Here is a 26,905-nt window from a genome sequence, read left to right as displayed (position 1 = left end):
GAGATGATCACATTCACATCTTTGGTAACAGAAATGACTGTGTGAGAGTTTGGTAATCTGCTACAGGCAGAGTCACTCTGCTAGTTTACCCACTCTTCAGTTTAAAGGTAGGAGCTAACTGATCTGCTTCCTGATCTGGTTCAGACACTTGAGCAGTGTGTTCTGCCAGCTGAGTTGTAGGCACAGTGCACATTCAGCTAATGGGTAACAGTGAGCACCTTAAAGATGCTTCCGTTTCCAGCTGGCACAGCTGTATGTAGAAGACCTGTAGCCTGGCTTCCAAAGATGCATTTTACGGTGCCCTGTGATGCAGCAACAGCTTCCTCTAATGAAATGCAACTGTGGCTTTGCTGTGGCAGCTACTTTGCAACAAAGTGGATTGTGTCACTCCCTGCTGTTCTGGAAGCAGTTGATTCGCAGTTATGATCGTTGTGATAGATTGATTAGTAATAAAATATTGTCTGAAATTTAAGCCTTCCTTTTCTCTGAAGTATGAAAAACTAACTCATTTTCTCCAGTTAAATCTTGGGAGATATTTAATCTGTTCTCTGAAGTGCCACTTATATTTTATTTAACTATATAAGTAGGATGTCACTTGTGTTGTTATTGTTACTGTTTAGCTTCTGAAAACATAAAGAGCCTATGCAAAGGATCTTGCGTTATTCTAAACGTGTACTTTTCTATTTTTTTCTTCAGCAACTGTTGAATTTTATCACTGCGGTAACTAACGACTTCAATATATTTCACCTGGAAAAACTATATGCCATTCTTAGTCAGTGCATTTACCAACATCGGGAAGATTACAACAAAACTGAATTAGTGCAGGTAAATTTTTTTGTCTTGTAGCACTTTCTATCACTGGTATGCATGTGTGTGCTATGCATATGTATGTGTGCTCTCATTTAGCATGACTCTTTACTGCTTAGTTGCCTGTGTTATGAGACTTTTTCATTTCAGTCTGGAAGACATTTATCCATATTGCAAAACCGTTGTTGTATTTGGCATAATTGTTGGCAGTTTCAGCAGGAAAAGGCTTGAAGACAATGGGTCCACCCCCCCCAGCCCTCTCCAAGTAGTTAACCTCAATCTGTCAACAGTCCTTCTCCAGAACCTTTCTAGGGGTGGGGGTCTATGAAAGGAGGGTGCTTTTCTCAGTCATTTCCTCTTTCTCCCCTTACAGGCAGTCAGACATTTTAATACTTCATATAGTAGTCACTCCATTCTTGAAAAGAAATTAAGTATGAAACATAACAAGAGTTTCAAATTTTTCTCTAGTCTCACCATTATGTCTTTTTAACTAGCATGGCTCAAGCATCTTTTTTAATTTGACTTAAGGGGAGATTTCTGCCTATGCTGGTTTAATGCTAATGAGTCAAATTCTGATCCCTTCCTGTAAGAGGATTTCTGAGCTGTCAGAACTCAGCAGAAATGTTCCAGAGGCACCCATGGTCCCAGTCAGGCATGCCCAGTATTGAGTCGATTTAGCTAGGTTGGATATTCGGTCTTCAGATTCAAGATCCTTGAATCCAGTTGTCTTTGAGTTGCTTGTGCCTGAGAATAAAAAAAATTCTTTATGCCTCCCAGTCTGCCTTAAAAAAAGAGGAAGCCTTTTCTCTTTGGCCCTGGTCATCTCGATCTCTTCTTCCACATCTGATAAAGAGTTAGAACAGACACTCCGTTCTGATTGTGCAACGCTGAGGATTATTTGGATTCAGGGAGGCCATTCCTGAAAAATGGGCCCTTCTCTCATCCAGTATAATGACGTGTTTTAGCATGAGAAGGGATTTATTTATGTTATCTTGGAGCTTGTGAGCTTTTGTGACTTAACATTTAATGCTTAAATTAAAAGGGACTTGATTGTTTTGTTTTCTACTTCTACCTTTAACGAAAAAATATTTCCTATTCAAAATGACTTTGCAAGTTGGTCAGGAGTCAGCTCTACTTCATGAAGAGATAGGTTTTAACAAGTAGTTACTCGGAGTGCAGAAAATAACATTTCCAGCTTTTAGTTGTGGCTTTTCAGGAAATGTCTCCTCTTTCTAACTGTTGAAACCACTGTTGGTACAGATCCGTAGTCTCTTGATACAGATCCATACAGTCCCTCTAGCCTACTCTATTTTGAATGCGTAAATATGTTTTTGAAGCTGGTGGGTACAGAAAGACTTTGTGACAGTGGTAGCACATATATTTGCTAAATATTACTAACAATTGTATGTGTGTACAGATTCTTTATTCTTTTTATTAAGGAATAAACAGGGTTCTTAAACTTTCATTCATGCTGACTGCTAGTTTGTCTTTTTTTTCTTATTAGGAAATGAAGAATGAAATTGCAGCCTTCAGTTATGTTCTGTGATACTTGATTTCAGCATACTTGACTTCTACTCTGTTATGTTGTGTTATTGTTGCATGTTGTTTTCTGAGCATAGTTTAGTGAAGTTTACTTCTACATGTTTATTTATACATATGTTAAACAAATATATTCTAAAATCTCTTAAAGCTAAAATCTAGTCCTTTAACTGCTTTGATATTTTTGTCCTCTCGCTATATATTTTTATGTGACATACTGCTGTCATTGCCTTTGGAACACTGCAGATCTGAACATCTCCCAGATAATTTCAGTACCTCTCTTTATCAAGTTTTCGATCATTTTCTTTTAAAATTTTATCATTGTTTTCCAGCTTGTGGGAATACATTTTTCTGAAGTAGTCTGTGGTGCTGTATAGTCCATTGTATATTACATAAAGGTTTTAAAACAAATCTCATTTTGGTATATGACAAGTAAACACTTTAGAAACCTCTTAATGCAGTTCAGAGGTAATGTTTTTTAAAGCACCTCAAGTGGTTTTCATAGAATTAACAACCTGAAGAAAGCATGTGGGAGAAACACTTGTTCCACAAACATAAGAACTTCTGCTATGGCATATTTTTGCCTGTCAAAAAACCTAACTTGAAACAAATTAAGATTTACAACTGTAACTTTCTAAGGTAAAGTTTAATCTTGCTTGTAATAATTACAATCTTCTTGATACTGGAGAATAGCATTTTAATCTAAATTGTTAGTTGCAGGTTAGGTGGCTTGTAGCTGAATTAAATTGTAAATAGTTTTCTAGTTACCTGTAGAGAATGATATCTGTTTATTACATAAAAGTGAATATATTGTTGGTCAAAAACATATTTAAGTAAAAGCAAAGCAATACCCTGTTTTGAAGACGTATGGCTCTTCAAAGCAGCAGAGAAAACTTCTCTCAAATTGACAGGGTTATTTTTAAAAAAATTTATAATAAGATAGGCAAAGTTTAATTTTATGAGAACAAATTTTTATATCAGTTGCAATAAAATGTGTGGCACAATACGTTGCTGTTATGTCACCTTGCATACACAACATCTGGTGATACTGAATGCCTAACTGTGCAATCCCTCTGTGTGTGTTTTTGTTTCTTAACTATGTTTTAGGTTTTCTTGTTTCTTTCTCGTGTGTTTGTCCAAACATTTGTGTACTATGCAGAATTTGTTCTTCTATCTGTATTGTTTGGATGGGTATTAATAAAAAATGAATCGCTGAGTGTGTGTGTGTCTGTGTCTGCTCTATTTTAATCACAGATAACAACCTTACACTTAAAAACCAGCATGAGTCTTAAGACTGTAAAGTAAGAACTGTATGTGAGCAGCTTACCCCACTCTTGGTGTATTGGTTATATGGCAAAAAGCAAGCACAGGAGGAAGAAAAACTATATTGAAAATTTATGGGTTTTATGTTTTAATGTAATGTATTACATTGGAAATGGAATAAAGGAATTAACGTCATTTTTCCTTAACTTGATCTCCACCTTGGCTGCTGTCACTGATTTTTGATGGGGCTGTGGGGGCCGTTTGCTGATTACGTTCCCCAAGATGACTGTTTGAAAAACTGGAGTGAGAGGGTGGTAATGAGGAACCAGAAACATTCCTGGGATCAAAATTTTTGCTCTTCAAAGGTTTGATCAAACTCCCTCCTGACACTAGTCTCGACAGGATGCTGTACCTGTGCAATTTTTGTTTAATTATAATTGTGTAAATCGTGGTTTTCCATGACCAACGGATAACTCCTAACTGTTCCCACAAGCCACACTTTCTCAGGAAAACAGTAATTTATTGTCTGAACCAAAATGGAAAACAGCGATAGTATGTAGAAATGCAGCATTTTTGAGGAGCGTGGAGCAGGAGTTAAAACTAAATATTGACTGAAATATCTACGTATGTACCGAAGGAAGAAGCCCCCTTTCTCCAAGTTCTGTAACTAAACAAAAAAAGAAGTGGAGGCGGAGGTGGTGGTGTGGGGTTTTTTCCCCCCTCAGAGCCGTTACTTCTGTGCTCGCTCGCCCCTGGTTTGGGGCTCTGGACCCTGCGGCAACGTCCTCTCTCGGCGACAGCTCTGGGCGCCTGAGGGAAACTCGGGGCTGCCGCTGCAGAAGAAGCCGTCGCGGGGTGAGAGACGACGCTGTCCGTAAAACCCGTCTGGGTGCGTGGCGGGAGGGTCCAGCGCCGAGCCGAAGTTTGTCGGCGAAGGAGCGGGGCTGTGGGCGCCGCTGCCACACGGCAGCTGCCGGCCTGTCGCCCCGTTCCTCCCCGCCGCAGCCGCTGCGCGCCGGCACCTCGCCTGGCCGGAGGGCGACGAGACGCCGGTGGCCCCCGGGCTGCGGCGCCGGGGCAGCCCCCCGCGGCCGGCCGCTGCCTCGGCGGGGCCGGGCCGCCCTCCGGCGGGTGTCCGCCGCCCGACGGGCGGGGCGGCGGCGGAGCGGCTCCGCCCCCGCTCCCTGCCAGGGAGGCTGAGGCACCGGCCGCCGCTGCCCGGCCTCCCCGCGCACCCGCCCCGGGGCAGCGAGGCGCCGGGAGGATGCGAGTGGGCGCTGCGGGCGGCGGCGAGGCGAGGGCCCGGGCGGCCGGCGGCGTTGGGAGTTCCCGGCTCACCCGCCGCCCCCCCGCCCCAAAAGAAGTGCAGTAGTTTGTGAAACGCAAGATGGCGGCGCGGCCGTGAGCGAAGGCGGCAGGCGGGCAGGCAGGCAGGCGGGCGGCGCGGGCGCGGGCTGAGGGGGCGAGGCGGAGCGGCGCCGGCAGGTAGGGGTCGCGTCTCCCGCCGCCTCTGGCGCGGGCGGAGAGGGGGCTCTCGGCGCCGGGAGGCGGGAGGGCGACCCCCCCCCCCCCTCCTCCCGGGAGGCGTGCCCCCCGCACGCCCCCGCTTCCCCCCGGGGAGCGGGCCGGGCGCTCCCCCGGCGGGGACGGGGCAGCGCCCAGCGCGCCCGCCGCCCCGCGCCTCCCCGGGGCAAGGGCGGCTCCTGGCCGGCGGCGGCGGCGGCGGCGGGGGCGGGCGGGCCCAGGAGGGCCCGGCGGGGGCGGCCGCCCCGCTGCCGCCCGCGGGGTGGGCGCGGTGGTGCCGGCCGCGCCCCGCCCGCCTTCCTATTGTCTGGCGGCGGCGGGCGAGCGGCCGGCGCGGTCCCCGCGGCCGGGGGGCATCGCCTGCCGGGGGCGGCGGGCTCCAGGCTGACTGGGGGAAGCCAGGGCGGGGGGCAGCCGGGGCGTAACTTCGAAGCGGACTGCTGCGTGTCCCCCCGGCCCGGCTCGGCTCGGCTCGGCTCGGCCCGGCCCGGCCCGGCCCGGCCCGGCCCGGCGGGGGGTTAAACCCCTTCGAGCCCGAGGACGATCTCCTCTCCCCGGTCTTCCCTCCTCCGCCCCAGTGCCAGCTGTGAAGCCGGGAGCCTGTGCGTGGCTTTTGCTCGCCACAGGGCCGCGGAGGATTCGCCTGACTCGTCAGTCGGAAAGGAGAGTCGAGAAGTTCAATCCCGGTGCGCCCGGAGGAGCTGGCGAGTTCCCGCCCGGTGTCACCGGGCTGCGCGCACCCGCGGCGGCGCTCGGGATGACGGACTGACAGACAGACTGACGGCAGCCAACGAGCCATGAAGTTCTGGCTCCAGAGTTGTCTCGCATCCCGTGGCGTTGCAGAGCGGGGGCGAGCGTGGAGGAGCAGTACGGTGTATGTGCAGGCAAAGTTGGGGAAGATGTCTGGTTTACTCTTCTGGGGGTGTCTGGGTTTTGGGGTGCGTTCTGACCCTCGGCTCTCCCCTAGATCAGGATGTGCAGCACTGGAGATCAACACCGACTTCAATAAACCATGTAATGGAGGCAGTTCTGGATCTCTGAAAGGGCTCAGAGTATCTGCAATAGTGAACGTTATCTGGTAGGTACCACTTGTGCTTTATTTATGAGCTGCTTGCGCTTTCTGGTAGGTTAAATAGTTAACAGAAGGATGGAGAAGTTTACTTTGCACAAAGCGTCGTGTAAAATAGCAAAGGCTGAGATGTCTCTTGGTCTGCCAGCTGGAATAGGTGCCACTTATTTTTAAAGTAGAGATGTACAGAGAGCATATTGGGCATGTCAGAGTGCATATAAACATTGTATAAATAAAAAGCTGATTTTGTCATGAAACTTGTTACATGAAAACAAATGTTCCATTAAAGGTAGGAATCAAAGAGGAATTTTAAAAGCTGTGCTGTTGGTTTTGACCAGCAGTCTGCCTTTTGTTTGTTTTCGCTTAGAAGGATTTCGTGCAAAAAAAGAAAGCTTGTGAGTACTTACAGAAACCCTGTTTAAAACAACCTGCGTGATGCAAACTAGAGGACTGCCCTGAATTACTACCTCTTTGAGCAAGCACGCATCATTCAGAAAACCCTTTTGTTACTGTCTTTAGACATTGCCAGCAAGGCAGTCTATTTCACTTGTGTTGTTAAATGAATTCCCCTGAGCCGATGAGAAGTAGATGCCATTTTTTATAATTGAAGTGATTTGCTTTTAACTTCAGGCTAGTGGGTTTTCTATCTTTGCTAGACTGAAAAGCCCTCTGCTATCACATTTGGGTAATGTGTGTGTATACTGTGATTGTCCCCAAACTTATCTTTGTAAAACGCAGCAGTTTGAGGTAGAGCTTTTCTTTGTGAGGCATGCTTTTCTACTCTTAATTTTTCTTATGACTCTCTTTTGGATTATTTCCTCTCTTGCAACACCCTTGATGACCTGTGCATGCTTTAGCTGGATCCAGTGTCCTGGCGTCTAGACTTAATTGCTGTCATTTATCACTGTTGGTTATTATTGGAATAGACAATATTTATCACTATGTACCAATATATCACTGGAGACTGTTAGAGCTCTGTGTTGAACAGTTCTGCCTTTTGTAGATTTCTTGGTACTGAAGAATTTCTGTCAAATAATGGACTTTGTACTATTATTAGGATTCCTTTTGTTCCTAATCTACCGAAAAGACTGTGTCTTGTGTCTTTTGCTTCACTGAGCAGTCTATAGCATTTCACTTAAGCTTACTGCTATCCCTGAGCTTTCCCCTTGTTTTTTCCCCCATTTGTTTATATGTAGTCTGAGGGGAAGGATTAAATTTTGGTCAACTTTTTCATCTAGTTATGATTAACATGGGTGACCCTTTTGTTCGAGTGTGACTTTAGAAGAGTCATATTTAAAAAATAGTCATATATCTTTGAAGTCAGATTCTTTCCTCAAGTCTTAGTTCAGGATTTTTTCCACCTTCATGAAACTGGAACTGTTAAAGCACCATGTACATATAAACTGGGTTTTATTCTGTGTGCACATAATAAATATAACCAAGGCATAATCACTTGTAGCTAAGCTGTGGCTAATCTTTATTTTGTTGATCACTTTATCTGACAAGCTGAGGTCTAGTCAAGAATTCCATGGTGTCAAATTCAGTATTTTTATGTTTTCTAAGTTTTAGAAATCCTGTTGCAGAAATTGCAGAAAGGCATTTTCAGTGTCTGTTTATTGAATTAAAGTCCTGTGTGGTGACAGTTTTGGGGTCATGGCGTGAGGGAAGGTTTTGAGCATTTTAAGCTGAGTGCATGGACGTGCTGTTCTCTTCGGTGTATTAATGGTCAATATTCCCTGTCCTTCTGCTTTAGATGCGTGGTCATTGATCCATAAATGTCCAAGATGGTTCGCCTCTGAGTTGTCAGTGACTTGTAAACAAGTGATGCAATTTTCAATATAGTACCATTTCCCCTTTTTCTTCTGTTTACTTGCTATTTCCTAAATAGGCAGCAATGATGATCTTAGTGTGTTTTACTCGTGTATCTCCCCACTACGTGTCAGTAGCATCACCTTTGTTGAATACCTATAAGAATACAATTTTCTGTTGTTACTATTTAAGTTTCTAATATTGTCAAATTAGGCATTAAAGCAGCTTTTTTCTTAAGGCTTTCAGAGGGATATGATGACATGTTTTCAGCATTATTCTTAGTAGTATTATTAATTCCAATTTATTGTCTCTATTCCAATTCATATTCTTGCCTGTTCTCTCTCTCTCTCTCTGGCTAGTTCAGGACCTTCCCAAATACTCAAACCACTTTGCTGCATAAACAGTTGTTTCTTTTTCTGTGGAGGTGGAAGCCACCAAAAATGATACATTTCCTTATCCTGTGCCAGCCAGATGGCATTTCATAATTCTGTGCCTTGCATCACTTTAACTGATGGTTCATTTCCAGTTCTGTTGTCTTTCTGTCAAGGAACTAAAAGGAACTTCAGAAGGTCCACTCAAGTCTTTTTCATGTCCTTCAGAGTTCAGTGAACTGTAACATATTTCATAGAACCATGTCTCTACTACCAGTGGATCCTTTCTAACCAGCTTCAGAAGTCAGCCCAATTTGAGCAAAAGTCTGCTGCTATTGCTTGTGGGAAGATGTGTACCACTCTTTTTATCCTTAAGAGCTTTGAGATCATAGTAAATGTTAATGGAATTCAGTGAAAAAGAGTATGATCTAAAGGGGCAAGAACTGGAATCTAGAGTACATTTATCATACCGTTAAAATTATAAAAAGAGCGGTATTGTGCTAAAGCACAGAAGCTAGGAAGATTGCTGACAACTAAAAGAGGAACGGATGTGGCTTGATGGGGGAACCTTTAGGGAAAATGGTAAAAAACTTTGAATGCTACTTTTTGCACTACTTGAATGACATCAAAGGTAGGAAAGAATTTAATGTTGCAAACATCCTTTAGGGGCATGACCTCTGCTTCTGCCTAACAGGTCTAAAGGAGCTCAATATATTCAACTTCCAAAGAACAGGCTTCAAATTGTGTTTGGAGCCATTTAAGAAAGTGAGTTTGGTATTTTAGGTTCACTCTGTGCAACTCGGCTTTCCCCAGTGGCATTTTGCAATCTGCTGCTCACCTTCCTTATCTGTTGGTCTCACTAGGAGTTGAAGGAATTTAACATGCTGCCAGGGGACCCACAATTTGAAGTCGTTGCTCAAGCAAGCCTTGAAGGCTGGCAGTTTTGTTTAAACAGTGGGCAGACAGAACTGTGTAATGAGGCATGCATAACGCCAGCCCTCGCTGTTTGGCAAAGCCAGCATCGTTCTGTGAGCACTGTGAGCGCCAAATTCACCCCACCAGACAGAAGGACAGAAATGAGCTTTTGAACTTTCTAATGGTTATGGTAAAAGTTCCACATGTTCAGCACTCTGAATCTTCAAAGCATCTTATGAACCACATATATTGGATGGGAAATAGCTGTTAGCTTACAATAAATACTGTGAATTAGGCAATCATTTTATATAGTTTTTAAGGCTTGAATCCTTGTTTATAGGTTAGGAGTGTGATTATTTTAACATTGTCTTACCTTACAAAGGTGCTAAGAACTTCACAGATGGAAATGTATGCTTGTATAGTCTGAAGCAATCTTGGTAGAGGTCTCAAGTTTGCCTTTCCTAAAAATTGAGGTGTATTAGCCTGAACAAAACATGGTGCTAACATGATTGCCTTCCTCCCTGTGTTATAATGGAAAGACGTGCTTTGTATGTCAAAATGCCATTGATTTTAAAACTCTCCTACTGGCTCTGTGCACAGGTGTAAGGATCTGTTTTGGTTGTGAGGTCAAAATGAGATCTAGGAAAGTTTTATGTCCTAAAAAGAGTAAAGGGGGCACAATGGGGGTCAGGAAAGAACAATTATTACTACCTGGGCTGTAGAAGACTGGTAGTTAAACCGTAGTTACAGCTGTGTGCTTCTTCAAAAAGTCCAGGTTCCTAGTTAATCTTCAGAATGCTTTCAGAGTAGGAGAATACTGTCTTTTTATACATAGGTCAGCTGCCTTCAGCGACATCAGTTAGAGCTGTATCAGGAGTAGTTAGGCACTTGGCAGCAGTTGCCAAGTGAGCTAGGTGAAGCAAGCGTGAAGACTCAGGCGTTTCTGTTTCTTAGTAGGATTCTCAGCAAGAGAACACATTTGTAGCTTTGGTGGAATTTTTTGAGCATTTAGCACTGCACAATGTCCAACCTTGTTTGCAATGTTGAATACTTATGGCTCTCTGTCCTCCAAACTTCTCAGTGGGGATCTGCTCTGACAAAAGGTTCGTCATACCTGGAGCGTCATGTGAATTCAAGTTTTTTGTGTATGGATCATTTTGAGGAATTGGTGCCCATACAAGATCCCTGCTGGCATTGTAGGTATCTGTTAAAATATGATGCAAACCCTATACAGCTTTACTCCTTGTATCTTACGAGTGTTTTTCAAATTTGACTTCTTAATACATTTTACTTAAATTTGTTGGAGGAGTTTGTGGGTGAGTAGAGAACTGATTTTTTTTATTTCATTAAAAGAAATAATTTAAGATGGAAGGAGACTTTTTTTCTTTTTGAAACTATTGCAACTTCAGGTGTTTTATCTTACAGTCCACAAACATTCATTTTAAATCTGATTCTTGACAGGTAGGGTGGCTTTTTTTTATTATCATTATTATTATTCTCTAGTTATTGGGTTCCTCCAGGGGAAAAATAAGGCCTTGTTAATACCAGCTGTTTGTTTCTTTCGTGGAAAGGAGGGAAGAGGTGAGAAAAAAGAAGTAATGTTGAAGTAAAGTAAGTTTACCCTTTCCACACATAGTAAAGAGACACATGTGCATATCCTTAGAAATACATGTATTAATCATTGTATATAATGTTCAGAGAGGGAGAAGTTTTACGTTACTGAATACACTGAAATTTTACTTCAGAATCCTTTGCTTTGAAAGCTTTCCAGTGTATTAATATTTGCTTGGATGATGACGGTGCGAACACCATACTCTGTGGTCACACATGCTTACCGATGAAGAGTGAGCAATACTTTTACTGCAGTTTAGGCCAGATGCATCTGGGCACGAGCTAGTTCTAAGGGCAGAATTTGTGGATGTATGCTTTTTTGTATGAGTGAATATCCTATTTCTGGATGTAATCCTCATAAAGTTACTGCCTGTGAACTACTGAACAGGAGCCCTCTTCCTTACCAGGCAACGTTTAAGCCTGGGTGCTGCAGAAAGCTAGCTGTCTCTCGGGAGAGAGGGGCTGAGGGTGTGAGCTTGCTGGAGGGTTGGGACTGAAAATTGCTTTGCACCAGAGCAGCTTCTTTGCACTACCTTGTGTGGAAAGATTCAGTCATTTCCACCCAAAGCAATGAAATAAAAAGCTCCGTCAGCCATTTCATCTTCAGATACCCCGCCCTCCAAAACAAATATTAAAAAGAAAATGTAGGTTATGGCCCATACATATCCCAGTAATTTCCACTGATTAAGTTGGTGCTTGTAATTGGGATCTGGACAGGCCATGTTTTGCAAAATACAAGTATCTTTTTATTTCAGTAGAGGAAGTTACAAGATTTATATAGTCCCTTTGATATTTTATTTAACCCAGTAACTGCTTGGGAAGGAAAGAGTCTGTTTAGTTTACCTTTGTCCTAGATTCAGTTTTAATATCTAATGTTTAAATGAAGGGGGGTTGATCTTTATTCCTAATGATTCATGCTGCCTCAAAGCACAGTGGTTTCTAGTTGTGTGCTGCCTTTCCCACTGGGGGATGCAAACAAAAGAACAATAATTTCAGACTCCTCCTTCAGTTTCCAAGAGAACCTTAGCTGCTCAGGGATAGCTTTGAATTTTAAAAGCATTTTTCTTCCAAATTATGTATTGATTGCACACAAAATAGCAGTGCTGTAATATGCAATTTAAAACAAATGCATGATGGTGCTCATTTGCTTTTAATGCTGCTTTTTCCAGCAGAAAAACAAAAAGGGGATTCTGTTCCCATAAACCAGTCTTGCAAAATCCTTACAAACATTTATTAGTCTAGACACAAAATATTCTCAGCCGGCCTCAGCTTGACGATGGTAAGGGAAAAAAAAAAAAAAAAAAGCAAGCTAATATTGTACTTGGCTGTCAAAAAAGGAAAAGAGAAAAAAAAAAAAAAAAAAAGCTTGCCCCAGGCTAGTGAACCAGTAACATTTTGCTGGGGCTGCCTACAACAACAGATGCATCTTATTCCCATGGGTTTCCAGGCCTGCCTATTCTCTTATGCTAAACTTGGACAGTCTCATAAACATTCTCTTTGAGTACCACACCCCAGTCGTATCCTGGGCTCTTCTAATTTGGTTGATTTAATAATGACAGTAAACATGTTCATCTTGCCTCTCCTTACCATTCTTTGTATTCCCCTGTGTCCCCCCAGATATCATTTAACTAATGCATTAATTCAAAAACAATCCTAATATATGGGAACTGGAATAATTGATAGAAATCAAAATGGTTTAAAATAGGTGATCTAATCAGAGTTTAAATCTGCATGTAGGGAATCTTGATTTGAATTATTTCTTCTAATCTTGATTTGCATTTGTGCTTTTGATAACTTTCATAAATGGCAAATGATTCTCATTGTTTGATTTTGTGGTAGTTTGCAAAATTTTGTTTTGTAAACGGATAAATGATAATCGGTGAGTGTTTGTTTTATCAGTCCTTTATCTCAACATACACTCACTCAGATTATTGATTTTGACTTTTCATCATTTTCTTAGAAAATAGTGAATTATGCATATCTTGTTTTTTAGATAATGATTAGTTCCTGTTATTCGCAATTTATGTCAAACTGCATTTGGTTGGAAATTAAAATTTAATTTAAAATTCCCCTAAACAGCATAACATGTCTGTATTATTAATTAAACTACTGTAAATGTGTAGAATATCTAAAAATACATTTATTCAAGCACCACTTTTTTTTTAAACCTGTAGATGTATGAGACAAAATATGATACTTTTTTTATACTTACTAGATTAAATCTGTTGTTTCTGTGATGATGTATCCATGTCTGTTAAGATTTTAGCTCATGCTCAAACCTGAATTGGAGATCTTGCATGGAAAGCAACCTGGCCTGCTTTTTCAACTTTGAGGCAGGACACTTCTGTCATTCAGAAAATAATTCTTATCTTCACTCAGTGCACATGTCTACAAAGTGAATGTCTGTCCATAAGGTTAGTCAGTGACTACCACTAATTCAGTGTTTTCACTAAGAATTTCCAACTTGGTTAACTAAGACAGCTTGCTTCTTAAAAAAAAAAAAAATTACATGAACTAAAACTGTCTGGTTTAATACTGATTATTTTTTTTCTCAGTGCTTTTATCCCATTAATAAAAACTTAACTGTTTACAGTTAGAACAGTACTTCAGACAGTCATCAGTGCTCTTAATATTGCTAAATCAGATAGGTGTTACTCATATGAGGGAATGTGTTCACTGTGTTCTTGAAACATTAATGTAAATTAACAAAGTGTTTCTGACTAAAACTGCTTTTGATTTTCCTACTCTAAATAATAGGAGGTTTAAACATAATACTGATTCTTCTCTTCCTTCCTCCCCAACTCTAATGCTGTCCTGTTTTGTGCTGTGTAAATTTTTTTAGGCTTTTCTGTTGCTTCTTAAATGTGTTTTTATCAAGACATACAGTGTTTTTTAAATACAATTCTACTGCCCATTCTCATTTAAATCCATGAGAGTATGATTTTGACCCTAGGATATTTATGCAGCTTTAAACTACCTATATATTTTAAAACAGAACTAATCTGATTTTTTAACGGTGTTTAAATCCAATGCAAAAAAGAAGAAAGCAGCCTCACAGCTATTCATTTTAAGTACAGTGTTTTAGTTAACTACGTACTTTCCACTTAAATCCTGTTGTGCTAATTTTCCACCATTATACTAGTACATGGGAGACCAAAAATGAACCTGGGTAGTCTCTTTTCGGTAATCTTTTCTCTTGCTTCCCTGCCAGGACTGAACATTGGAGGTTTGTGTTTCTCCTGCAAGAGTTGCTTACAAGACAGGCAGCTCCAGCAGAACAGGGCAAAAGGTGCAGCCTCCGGCTTGACTCAGCCAGTGGCTCCCAAAGTGGGGGTTGTCCTCTCAAGCAGGCTTCTGAGTAGTTAGGAGAGGGGTCATGTGTCTGGTGGAAAGTTAAGTCACAGAGGTGTGAGGTTCACAGTAAAAGTTTGGGGTGTCAGCCTGGATAACAGTGGCGCAGGGAACCAGTCTGGTGAAATCTTGATGATTCTTGCTGGGTTACTTCGCTGCTGCGTGGAAGGCCTTCAGTTAGGTGAGCCGGGAGCAGTGTGGGACAGCATCAGGCTACTGCTGGGCTCCAAGGCCAACAGTGCTTGTGAAGTAGAACATGTTAAACATGGTAGCTGCAAACCTCCTGGTCTGTGTGCCATGGACTGAGGTATTTGTTCTAGTCTGCTGACTCTTCAAGACCATTCATTACTCTGTGGTAACTTGAGTACACAAGTCATGTATCTCTCTGACTTCTGCGGGTGACCATACTTCGAGATTCAGCTTTTTATTCCACATGTTATACTTGGAAGGCTCTATAGTCCCCTGTCTTTTACCTTTTTTTTTTTTTTTTGTCACTGGGCTGATTGGCAGTAAACAATGTTTATCCGCTCTGTGAATGCATGATGGTGGAGGGCAGAGGGGGGATCAGTCTTTGTCACACACAGGATAAGACATTATCTCCCACAGAAATCAGCAGGAGCATCTAAGGAGTACAGTACAGTACTCAGCAGGGGAGCAGAGTCAGGTCACTTGCAAATAAAAATGCTTTGCTTTTTGCAAAGGTTAACTTGGTACACAGTGGTATTTTACTAGATAGTTGAGACCTGCAGAGAGTGTTTATGCAGGCAGCTTGGGCTACCCTCCTTCCTTTTAGTTATAAGCTGAAACATCCCAAAATCTCGGGGAGAAAAATTAGAGTAGAAGGGACTTCTGGAGATCATCTAGTCCAGCCTCCTGCTCAAAGCAAAGTTAACTGTGAAGATAGATAGGGTTGTTCAGGGTCTCACTAAGTTTTAAAAACTTCCAAGTAGGAAATGCCTTAAAAGTTCCAAGCAGATCTCCACAACCTCTCCAGACAACTGGTTGCAGTCCCTCGCCGGCGCTGAGATGCTGTTACTCTAATCACACCTCAGAAGTAATGTACATCTGTAGCAGACCAAGATTATGTTGGTGTTGAAGTGACAGGCAGGTAAACCTGAGCTAGCTTGACAGTCTTACCCTAGTCCTGGCAGTAATTTAGTGCTGCCCTGGGAGTACTTCCACTTAATGGCAGTGACCAAGTACAGTGAATATGGAGAGGGAAACTTAAGTGTTGTATTTCTGTTGTGAAAGTGCTGCTGCATGACCAGTGTTGGGTGTATCAGGTCAGAGGATAACATCCTGAAGAATTTCTGTAAGATCAGCTGTGCTTGCAAGCATGAACACAAGATTTTTATGCATCCCTGCAGTATGGAGAAGTCTGTCAGTAGGGACTAGGTGAATTCTTGGTTTTGTCTGTCCTTAATTTATGTGATTCAGCTTAAAATTATAAAGCTGTTATATGACACTGGAAGCATTCTGGAGTCACATTAAAAAAAAAAACAACTTTAAAAAACCTTTAACCTTTATCAGCTCCAAAGGCACATTTTTTACATCTTAAGTGGAGAAGCAAATCATGTGGCAAATAAAATAAAGGACTTCTTAATGCACTCTGCACTTCTTGATCTTCTCACAAAGTTGTAGCAGACCTAAGAGGCTGGAGGAGGCTTTAAGGAGGGCATGGGGTGGGAAGCAGCTGGGTCTGGAGCATGCAGAAGAGGTTCTGAGGAAGCACATGTGAGCAAAAGCCCATGGTGGCCTAGGTGGTAGAGGAAGCTTTAAAGGGTAGTTGCGGTCTTGATAATGTGCGTTAAAGTCTTCACCTTGATGTGCGCTAACCTAGGTCCATGCAATAGAACTGTAATTTTTTTTTTGCTTTTCAAGTGACACTCCAAGTCCTTGCTTTTTTCTCATTCATAAAACACTGTCTCATACAAACACTGGGTTTATACATTTATTTCAAGTATTTGGGGATCCTTTACAAGTTACTTAAATTATGGGTCTGTATCCTGTTGTATGCAGGTCTGCATGTACATGGGGAGCATGCAGCAGTGCTTATTAGTGTTACCTGGTGAGCCCATTCTAAGTACTTGTTTTCAGTTTCTTATGATCCTTGAAATGAGAATTTCTCACACATTGTTTCTATTTGGAGGCTGCTTTTGTTCTCTGTTCATTGAGTTTTGGGGGAACATTCAGCAGGTTCAAGAGCAAAATCAACAGAGTGAGGAGGGAAGCAAGGAGAGGAAGAGAGGCAGTATCAGTGTAAAAGCCATATTATCTTTCTTTTTCTGAACAGCTCTGTGCCTCAGGGATTTGACATAGGAACTTGAAATTTGGCAAGGATCTACCCCTGAGGTCTGAGAAATGCATTCCACTGTTTAGAGGAAAAAAAATATGGCAGAATTATGAGTCATAAGGTATCGGTACCTTTTTGTATCCATGGCAGAATTTGCAGGATGTTTTGTTACCTGCTCTTGGATCATGCTTTTATGCCTGTCATGCACACTTGCAGGCTGCTTTAAACCACCTGTATTAAATGGATCGTCATCCTCTGTCTATCTGGGTTATTGTATTGGCATGCATCAACATAGTCCTTAAACTGCTGCTGCTTCTTGCGCTCCTGCAAATGCCACTGGCTTAGCAGGAGGTGTAAAAGTGTTGGGAGCTGGTAAACCTTGAGATCTAGTCCCCCTTCTTTAAGGGTAGAGCCCTCCCATTACTGTTAACTGCTGTTGAAAAGATACTATTTTGCTACAGTGACAGGCAAATATTAATGAAAGCAGATAGCAGCTGATTTGAAATCTGGTTTCCAACGTGACACGGGCAGGTTGGGTTAGTTGCCATCAGTGGAGGAGGGGTAGAGGAGAGGGAGACAATCTGTGCTGAGCTGTGTCACCTTTAAAAGCGCGGGGGTTCCTGTATAGCAGGAGGGATGATTAGAGAATGAGTTGGGCTATCTAGCAAAGGAGACCATCTGTAGGACTGCTGCTTTGGTCTCTGAAGAAGCTAAAAGGTGTCTGGGGACATGAACTTCGGGAAGTGAAAGGAAGGTCTTGTACTTCCAGTGCTAGACTAGGGCCTGGGAAAACAAAGCTCTCTAAATTTTTCGCCTGGGAAAAAAGAAAATACAGATTCAAGTCAAAAGGAACATTTTGTGAAATTATGTCTGTGCCAGACTGTTTCATTTTAAAGGAAATCCCAGGAGAATAAAACTTTTTGTTTTGATATTTTAAGGAGAAGCTTTTTTGATAAACGTTTTTTAAAATTAATAATTTTTTACTGTTGGGGGTTTTTTTTAAAGCCAATATGAAACATTTTGGGGGTTGAATTAAATGTTTATTCAACCCCAAGCTCATTTAAAAATCTTTTCATGTCAACAATTTATCTCTTCCTCCTTTCCTTTTTCTACGTAACAGCACAGCAAGCAAAACAAAACAGAGCTGTAACTATGCAAAAAAAGTATCCTTAACTCTGCTGCCATTTTATTGGGTATGATTAAGCATTTACCTAAGCCTGATACTCACTTTCAAGAACAATCCTGCAGAGATGTCTGATGTTAAAAGTACTGAGTGCTCACAATTTGAATTGAACACTCTAGAGGTCAAAAAAAAACCCACCCCAAAATCTGAATCTGCCTATGTGAGGTTTAGCTGCCAAGGTGACCAAATCACGTAGAAAATAGGTGCTTATGTGACTGAGGAGCAGAGACACGCACCATATATGTTAAAGGTACTTCTTCATCACTGCACCCGTGATTGTTAAGTACTTGTCATGTTTGATCAGTAGCTTCTATGTGATCAGACATAAAAACTGGTTATGGCTTTGTCTGTCAAGAGCAGTGGCACAGGTTACTGTGCCCACTGTAGAGGTACCTGGGGGATATTTTATAACAGAGAAAGATAATCTAGGTCATTTAATGGTCACTTCTGGCCTGAAATTCTGAAGTTTATTTTGATGGAACCTGCTCATTACCCATTAAAACCAGTGGGGATGGGAGGTAACTGGGAAAGTCTAGTCGCATGTCCTGTGGCAGGCTCCTTTCAGCTTCCGCTGGGCCTCATGTCAGCTGCCCAGTGCTCCAGCACGGATCTGGCTTTGGCATACCCTGAAGCTGTGTGTGGGCAGGCAATACAGTAGCTTTTGGTACTTGCCTCCCTCATTACAAATTGTAATGCGGCAAGGACCCTTAACGTTTGTAGCACACATGAAGTCCTGCTGAAATCAGTTTGACAAGTTTCATTCCCATGTTGAATTAGAACCAGACCTCATTTTAAAATAGGGATCAAATGTGAATATTGCAGGGTTTAGATAGAGATGTGGCTTTATTTTGGAGTAACAAGCAGTAATGCCCTCTGAACTTTGCAGATAATGAACAACTGAAGAAAATGGCACTATAAAAAAAAGTCCTTCACCCTCCTCACTGAGAGGCACCACAGATCAGAGCAGATTAGCCTACACTGAGCTCTGTGCAGAGTAGTTTTTGACATGGATACATCTACTCTGAATAAATGGTCATAGTTAGAAGGAAGCTAAACAAAGGATCAACAATTGCATATTGTCATGGATTAATGAGATGCTATAAGGAGAAGACAAAACGATGTTTTCTGTGTTGAGAGAGATGGTAGGCAATTTGTAATCTAGGTGATTTTAAAAGTTGGGAGCAGTGTCTATTGCTTCATCTTGTCCTGAGCCACCCTGCTTGTGCGTATTCTTAAAATCGCATTATTTGGCTTTGGATTTTTCTTGGCACGCTTTTCCTGCACACTGGATGGAAGTGTCATACAGCAAGCAGGGAGAAATGCCTTTTCATAAAGCATACAACCTGAACACACAGTGAAGACTTTCTGTAAACTCATTTATTTTCTTGCTGCATCAGCTACTCCTGTTTGGGGGAGGGAAGGAAGAGGTGGGTAAAAAATTTGTGCTAGAAAAAGATTCTTTTACGTGTGTCTTCTGTTGTCAACCCTTTGTCTTTTCCTTCTCAAACTATGATCAAAGGGGCAGAAGGTTTCTGCCTGTGTTTAGAAAATATTTATATAAATCCTTATCTAAATCTGCTATAGAGACAACTTTAAATGCTGAATTCTACTCCAGAGAATAAATCTGTCTTAATATAATTATTAATGAATTGGGATTATCAACTATTTATGGTCTGTTTCTGAAGAGCAGTGTCCTGAGCAATTGCCTGCCCAAAGATAAAATATAAGATCTTGGACCTTTATAAAAAGTAAGTGCAGGCATACTTTTTTGTTCCTGAAAAAAAGTCTGTTACATGGGCTGGTTTTGCTAGGAATGTCAGTTGTATGAAAATTTGAGGTAAAATTACAGAAGGGGATTGCAGTGATGAATGTCTTGGGAGATTAAGAGTGCAACTAATTGAAATTGTCTCTCCAGATTCTTTCATTGAAAAATGCTGCTTTTGACATAAAGCAAACACCTGGAATATTTCATTACAAAACCAATTGCACAGTAGAATGTCAATATTAACAGCGAGGGATATGATACGGTCCAGATAAAAATAGAAAACCTTAAACAATATTAACCTATGTATTTGATGGTAAAGTATGTAAGGGACAAGCCAAAGCAATCTCTGAAATATTAGTGATGATCTTCAGGAGTTCATGGAGGATGGGAAGAGGTTTCAGAGGACTTGAGACAGGCAAGCATAGTACCTAGTCTTAAATGAGGGAGAGGCATGAGCAGTGGAGGAGAACATGTAGGAAATCACAGATTGGTTAACAGATCTTCATTGCCAGGACAATACAGGAAGAATTCACTAAAAATCAGTCTGTAAGAACCTAGAGAATTGTAACAACGTTCTTAAAATGGTGGATTTGTCAAAACCAGACTATGTCAAGCCAATCTCATTTCATTTTTTGCTGCAGTAATTGGCCTACTGGAACGGGATGTTGCAAACCTTACTGAAGTCAAGATACACAGCAAGGTCCCGCATGGCATTCTTGTGAGCAGTGCAGGAGAGGTGTTTCAGAGGAACTGAAGTACAAGGGTGATGCATAATTGGTTTGATAAACTACTCGAGTGTGAGTTTTCATAATCTCCTGGTAAACGGAGAGAACGTGTCAGGTAGGGTGCTGCAGATGGAATAATCCCATTAGCACCAAAGAGAAGGGAACGGAGGTTTCTGTAAAGTCTGTGGAGGAAAGAAGGCTGGGAAGGGTTGCAAGCATCTTGCTTTGTTGAGATTTTAGTGAATGCTGGTGTAGCTCTTCATAGCCCTGAATTAAACAGAGTTTTGAAATCACAACATCCTTTAAAAAAACCAACACATCTTACATAGCATAGTCAGGAGAGCATAGATGCAGCTTTCTTTTTCTAAGACCTGCTTGCATCAAAGAAATCTGTTGCTCTGTTGGTAAACAGTGGAGGGATAGGATAATCTGCCTGTGTGCCATGAGTGAAACTGAACCACAGCAAACAGAGATGTGATACAGAGATTTAGCTAAAAGGCTGCAAGTGATGCAATTGCACGTGGACCTGTAGGCTTACAGGCACTGTGAACACTATTGGGTAAATGAGGGCACTGGAGAAAAACACAGATTTGTTGGACAGGTTTCCCATTTTATTTATTATCTCCAGTCTTATTTCAAGCATGCTTCAATACTGCATGTCAGGTCAAATGTTGCTTTCACTTGTGCTCTCTGCCATCTCAAAGCAGGGCCCTCAGCAAGCCCTTACGCTTAGTCAGGCTCCCCTGCATATAGATCCTATGTGCTGTGCTAGGGATGAGGTACTGCAGAGTACTGCAGTCACTTTTCGAACTGCAACTTCAGTCAGCAAAACTAGCTGTTAAGTAGCTTTTGAAAATGGGCATTTCTGGCATTTTTGAAATTTTAGTCAAGATCGCAGAAAGATTAGGTAATACCACCCAGCTCTTCCCCAAGAGCATTGCTCAACATTGAGTCTTGGCAGTTGTCTTTCTTTTGTCAAGAGCCCTCTAGCCCCATAGAGAAGCAGTATGCTTAATAATGGTCTACCTCTTGTCCCTCAGGACCCGGAGACAAACAGATCCATTTAGCTTTGCTTCATAGTTCTCTCACTGCAAAGATAAATGAGATGTCCTGCAATACATTGTATATACATTAAAATAAGTATCTTTTACACTTCTGTGCAGTTTTACAGACTGCCAGCATTAACTTGTGGAAGAAGGGTATCTTTCAACTTCAGTACTATTAAATAATTGTCATCCCAGAATGATGATTACCCACGATTTATTGAGCATTGTCAGTGCCTTTAATGCCATGTAACTGTATCCTTGACATAAAAAGCCTATCACATCAGGCTGTGCACTTTGGTTGTAAGTACAAAAGTAGTGCAGAGTGTGACTGTTAAAAGCATTTGGGGAGGATTTTTATGGAAAAGTGAGGTAAGGCACACAGTTTCAAAAACAGAGCTTATGGAGCAGCAATGAGTGGCATCTATGGATGAACACTTCTGTCTTTTGCCTAAAGAAAAAATGTGAAGCTAAGAATTATTTATCTTCCTTCTTACCCACAGCCTCTGCCTTCCCATAATCAAAAAGAAAGAACCATCTTACCATACGGTGAAAAGTAGTATTTCTTTTCCCCTTCCCATTATCTTGTAACTGCCTTTATTCCTTTTACACTCTTCCTTTTCCTTTAAGACTTTGTCATGAACAAAGCTGGCCTTCTGTTTTTAACCTGTTACATGCTGTTCCCTTTCTAAACCTTCTGAAACAGCTACTGAGTATTCCCCTTGAACTTGAGCATGCCCCCACTTTGGGAAGTAGATGATATTCCACTGTCTTAAAAATTCATGTACCTATGGGATTTCTGGTATGGGAAATCAGTGACTGATTTTATTTCAAGAAGAAAACTATTACGGAGTTTATAACCCTCTGCAGAAGTTTGTGCATCATTTCCAACAGACTAGTTGTGGTCCCTGTGGGATAAAATTCACTCCAGTCTATGCTATTTAAGATTTTATTTATTCTCTGAATTTCCATAGGCCTTAAATTTATTTGGTGGTACTTTTGTTTTTCTTAGAAATGGACAAAGGAATTCCAAACAGAAAATACCTAATTTTGTTTGGCTTCTGCTTGCTATATCAGTGTTTAATGTTTTTTCTCTCTGGTACAGTTCACACAATCAATCATGTCCCTGTTAATGCATAGAGGCATGAAAACAGATTTTAGTTAATTGCCATGTGCTAGCAATCAACTTTTATTGGTTTGGGATTGGTCTTCAATTGGAGAATGACATTTGGGGAACTAGGAAAAAAGGACAGTCATCTTTTGTCTGTCAAAGTGCCTTAAAAAGGCATTGTTTTGCCTGTTTTCATACTTGGGAGAAAGGCCCTGCACATGCTCATGCTTGCATATATAATGCAATAGAAAAAGACTCTAAGCCTGCTTTTTCTGGGACCCTTCACAACTTCTGACATGAAAGACATGATGGAGTCAGTAGTGGAGATGTCATACTGGGGTCAAGTTTGTGATAGGAAGGACTTGAGCTCACAAGGCAGTCAAGAGAAATTGTCGTACCATAGGCAAAGCAGTCCAAATGCAAGAATGCAAAAATTATGTAGGACAACTGACCTAGCATTGTGTAAAGAAAAAGGCTTCTGAAGAAAGGGAAACAGAAAATTACCTGGTTTACACCATCCTGTGTTTTATGCCTTTTAGTGCATTGACACAAACTAAAACAAATTTCAGCCTGTAATAAGTGGATTGGATTTTGCCTTTCTTAACCTAGCTTCGAGTAACTCTATTTGGAATGGGTCTGCTGGTTTCAGGGGATAGCAGTGGCAGATTGAAACCCAAAGAACTGAATTACCTTAAGCCAAAATATGTAGCAGAATAGAAGTTACTCTTTAAATTGAACTAATTCCCCTGTCTCTTCTTTGCTACAGGTGGTGGATGTGGACTTTAAAACAGTGTGTCTCAACATTTCATCCTCAACTATCTATTTTTAATCTGATTGCACTACAAAAGAAAAGCTGCTAATGGGATAAATGTTGAGACTTTACAAGAACTGACTTGAAGTACCGAAAGCCATTATTACTAATCAAGAAGAGCTTGAAGCTAAGTCTGTATCTGACCAGTCAGTATCATTTTCACATAACAGGCATGGCAAGTAAACGAAAATCAACAACACCGTGCATGGTCTTAGCCAACGAGCAGGATCCGGATCTAGAAATGGTATCAGACTTGGAGGAAGGACCACCTATACTCACGCCAGCAGATAACCCTACAGCAGAGAGTGTAACAAGTGATGAGGATGTTCATGAGTATGTGGATTCAGACAATCAGAAAAATACAAGTAAAGTAGAAGGTGGTTATGAGTGTAAATACTGTACTTTTCAAACTCCAGATCTCAATATGTTTACTTTTCATGTAGATTCAGAACATCCCAATGTCGTATTAAATTCATCCTATGTTTGTGTAGAATGCAATTTTCTTACCAAAAGATATGATGCGCTCTCAGAACATAATTTGAAGTACCACCCTGGAGAGGAGAATTTTAAATTGACCATGGTGAAACGTAATAATCAGACAATCTTTGAACAGACAGTAAATGATCTCACTTTTGATGGGAGTTTTGTTAGAGAAGAAAATGCTGAACAGGCCGACTCCTCTGAGGTCTCCTCATCAGGGATCTCAATTAGCAAAACTCCTATTATGAAAATGATGAAAAACAAAACTGAGAGTAAACGTATCGCTGTTTTCCACAATGTAGTTGATGACATTCCTGGTGAAGAAAAGGGAACTGAAAATGAGCCAAACTCTGAAGAAGTAGTAGAAAACCCACCACCAGCAGTTTCTGAGTCAAAAGCAAGCCATTCAGTTGTTTGCAGTGCAGCAGATGTGGCTAGTGCGGTAGTGACTCCAGCACCAGTTCTTCAGCCTGGAGTGGCACAGGTTATAACAGCTGTTACAGCTCCGCAGAACTCAAACCTGATTCCAAAAGTCCTAATACCTGTAAATAGCATTCCAGCCTATAACACTGCTTTGGATAACAATCCTCTTTTGCTTAACACCTACAACAAATTCCCATATCCAACCATGTCAGAAATCACTGTTCTTTCCACTCAAGCTAAGTACACAGAGGAACAGATTAAAATATGGTTTTCTGCGCAGCGTCTGAAACACGGTGTGAGTTGGACACCGGAGGAAGTGGAGGAAGCAAGGAGGAAACAATTTAATGGCACAGTGCATACTGTGCCACAGACAATTACTGTTATTCCAGCACACATTTCTGCCGCTAGCAATGGTTTACCTTCAATTTTACAGACATGCCAAATAGTTGGTCAACCAGGGCTTGTTCTCACTCAAGTTGCAGGTGCAAATACATTACCAGTAACAGCCCCAATAGCTTTGACTGTAGCGGGAGTCCCAAACCAAACACAGTTACAGAAGAGTCAGATTCACACTGCTCAGCCTATTGCAGAAACCAAACAAGTAGCTGCTGTTCCAGCCCCTCAGCCTATCAAAAATGAATCCACGCTGATAAATCCCGACTCCTTCGGCATCCGAGCAAAAAAAACTAAGGAACAGCTGGCAGAATTGAAAGTCAGCTACCTTAAAAATCAGTTTCCTCAAGATTCAGAAATTGTTAGACTTATGAAAATAACGGGCCTGACTAAAGGAGAGATCAAAAAATGGTTCAGCGATACACGCTACAATCAGAGAAACTCAAAGAATAATCATGGGATTCATCTCAACAGTGATTCGTGTGCCACCATTGTTATTGATTCAAGCGATGAAATGAATGAGTCTCCAACGGGAGTCACTCCACAGAGCAAGTCATCGTGGAGTGCTTTTCCTGATTTCACCCCACAGAAATTCAAAGAGAAGACTGCTGAACAGCTGCAAGTCCTCCAAGCAAGTTTTCTTAATAACCCTGTCCTTACTGATGAAGAGATGAATAGGTTAAGAGCCCAAACCAAACTGACCAGGAGAGAGATTGATGCCTGGTTTACAGAAAGAAGAAAATCAAATGTCTCAAAGGAAGAAAGAGCTGACTTGAATGAGAGCAATGTTGGCAGCTCAAAAGAAGAGGCTGGAGAAACATCTGTGGGAGATGGAGCAGCAGGAGCAAAATCAGGGTGTTCTACTTCAAGCAAAATAGGCAAAAAATCACCAGAGCAGTTGCACATGCTTAAAAGTTCCTTTGTCCGTACTCAGTGGCCATCTCCGCAAGAATACAACAAGCTAGCAGAAGAAACTGGGCTCCCAAGATCAGAAATTGTGAGCTGGTTTGGAGATACTCGCTATGCCTGGAAAAATGGTGGATTGAAATGGTATTATTATTACCAGAGCGCCAATGCAAACAGTCTGAACGGCCAAGGCTTTACAAGAAAGAGAGGGAGAGGAAGACCAAAAGGGAGGGGGAGAGGGAGGCCTCGGGGGAGGCCTCGGGGAAGCAAGAGGTTAAATTGCTGGGACAGAGGTGTGTCTGTCATAAAATTCAAAACTGGAACAGCAATCCTGAAGGACTACTATATGAAGCACAAATTCCTTAATGAGCAAGACCTCGATGAACTAGTAGCCAAATCTCACATGGGATACGAGCAGGTCAGAGAGTGGTTTGCAGAAAGGCAAAGAAGATTAGAACTTGGAATAGAGCTGTTTGATGAGAACGAGGAGGAAGACGAAATGCTGGAAGATCAGGAAGATGAGGAAGAAACGGATGATAGTGATACTTGGGAACCCCCCCGACATGTTAAGCGTAAACTTTCAAAATCAGATTGACGTGCAATTTGGGATTTGGGGGCCAAAAACCTATTAATTAGGTTTGATGTTATGGTGAAGAGCCAAATGATTTTTTTGTGGCCTTCAGTTTAGCAAGCACCTGCTTAGCATCTTCCTTCCACCTAAAAGAACATGGGCAAGGTGCTACCTGTGCAGGCAACAACTAAACTATTTGCTTCCTTACTACAAGAGATGGACATCCTCAGGCCTAGCCTAGGACATGGGGTTATAAATCAGATCCAGTTCAGCTCCTCCTCTTCCACATTACCGATGGGAAGGTTCATGTTCATCATTCACGTGACTGCTTCTCAATATTTAATTGCCTTATGTTGTTTAATTCCAAAAAAAAAAACCCAGACACATTTTTTTTGTTGATGTAGGATAACATTGCCTGCTCATGAAGGAGGAAAATACAAAAACCTCTTTTTGCAAACATCGCTTCACCTGAAAGGTTTCAAGGCCTGGGTTTATTTCTTAAGGAAAGAGTTGAAAACAAAAGAGAAGGGGAAAAGTGTGACAAAGGAATCAATGAACCTAGGGGTGAGGATTGCTTGGTTTAAGAAAATAAGGTGATATTGGCACCTTTTGCGTGTCTCAGAGTGTTTTGGGTTTACAGAACTTGTGCTGAAATGTTCCTTGTTGATAATTATGATCTAACTGAATAAGTCTAATGCTAGAAGATGCTTTTCGTTACATTTAATCAGTGTATCCTACATCAGTTTAATTTAAATGCCTGACAGACTTGATGCAGTTAATCGTAACATTTGTTTCTAGCTTGAGCATTCTTTCCTTTGTTGGAAATGGTAAGAAAAGTATGTATATTTCTAGCTAAAAAGAATAATTTCTTGAAATGTTACACTGAATTTTAAGGTAAACATGAAGTGGAAACTGCCTAAAAGGTGTTCAGAGTTGCTTAGG

General features: G+C 41.5%; 2 protein-coding genes across 12 annotated transcripts in view; both read left to right on the top strand.

The window, feature by feature from the left end:
* ATAD2 (ATPase family AAA domain containing 2) overlaps positions 1 to 3,562 on the top strand; it is a 38,335-nt gene extending 34,773 nt beyond the window's left edge. For all 5 annotated transcript variants that reach the window (XM_049827114.1, XM_049827106.1, XM_049827134.1 and 2 more), the window contains 2 exons: positions 697 to 825; positions 2,312 to 3,562. In XM_049827114.1, the coding sequence (XP_049683071.1) occupies positions 697 to 825; positions 2,312 to 2,353 (171 nt within the window). In that variant the 3' untranslated portion in view covers positions 2,354 to 3,562. The remainder of the gene's footprint in view (positions 1 to 696; positions 826 to 2,311) is intronic.
* Positions 3,563 to 4,773: 1,211 nt separating this feature from the next.
* The window catches only part of ZHX1 (zinc fingers and homeoboxes 1), a 30,541-nt gene continuing 8,409 nt past the window's right edge, over positions 4,774 to 26,905 (top strand). For 2 of the 7 annotated variants that reach the window (XM_049827202.1, XM_049827175.1), the window contains exons 1-3: positions 5,411 to 6,007; positions 6,101 to 6,211; positions 23,146 to 26,527. In XM_049827202.1, coding sequence (XP_049683159.1) covers positions 23,363 to 25,987 — 2,625 coding nt within the window. In that variant the 5' untranslated portion in view covers positions 5,411 to 6,007; positions 6,101 to 6,211; positions 23,146 to 23,362 and the 3' untranslated portion in view covers positions 25,988 to 26,527. Of the gene's footprint in view, positions 5,095 to 5,410; positions 6,008 to 6,100; positions 6,212 to 21,769; positions 21,818 to 23,145; positions 26,528 to 26,905 lie in introns of those variants that run through there. The other 5 variants (XM_049827185.1, XM_049827207.1, XM_049827193.1 and 2 more) reach the window with 5 other exon arrangements.

Source organism: Accipiter gentilis, chromosome 2 (assembly GCF_929443795.1).
Source record: "Accipiter gentilis chromosome 2, bAccGen1.1, whole genome shotgun sequence".
Taxonomy (NCBI): domain Eukaryota; kingdom Metazoa; phylum Chordata; class Aves; order Accipitriformes; family Accipitridae; genus Astur; species Astur gentilis.
This window is presented reverse-complemented; position numbering and strand designations above follow the sequence as displayed.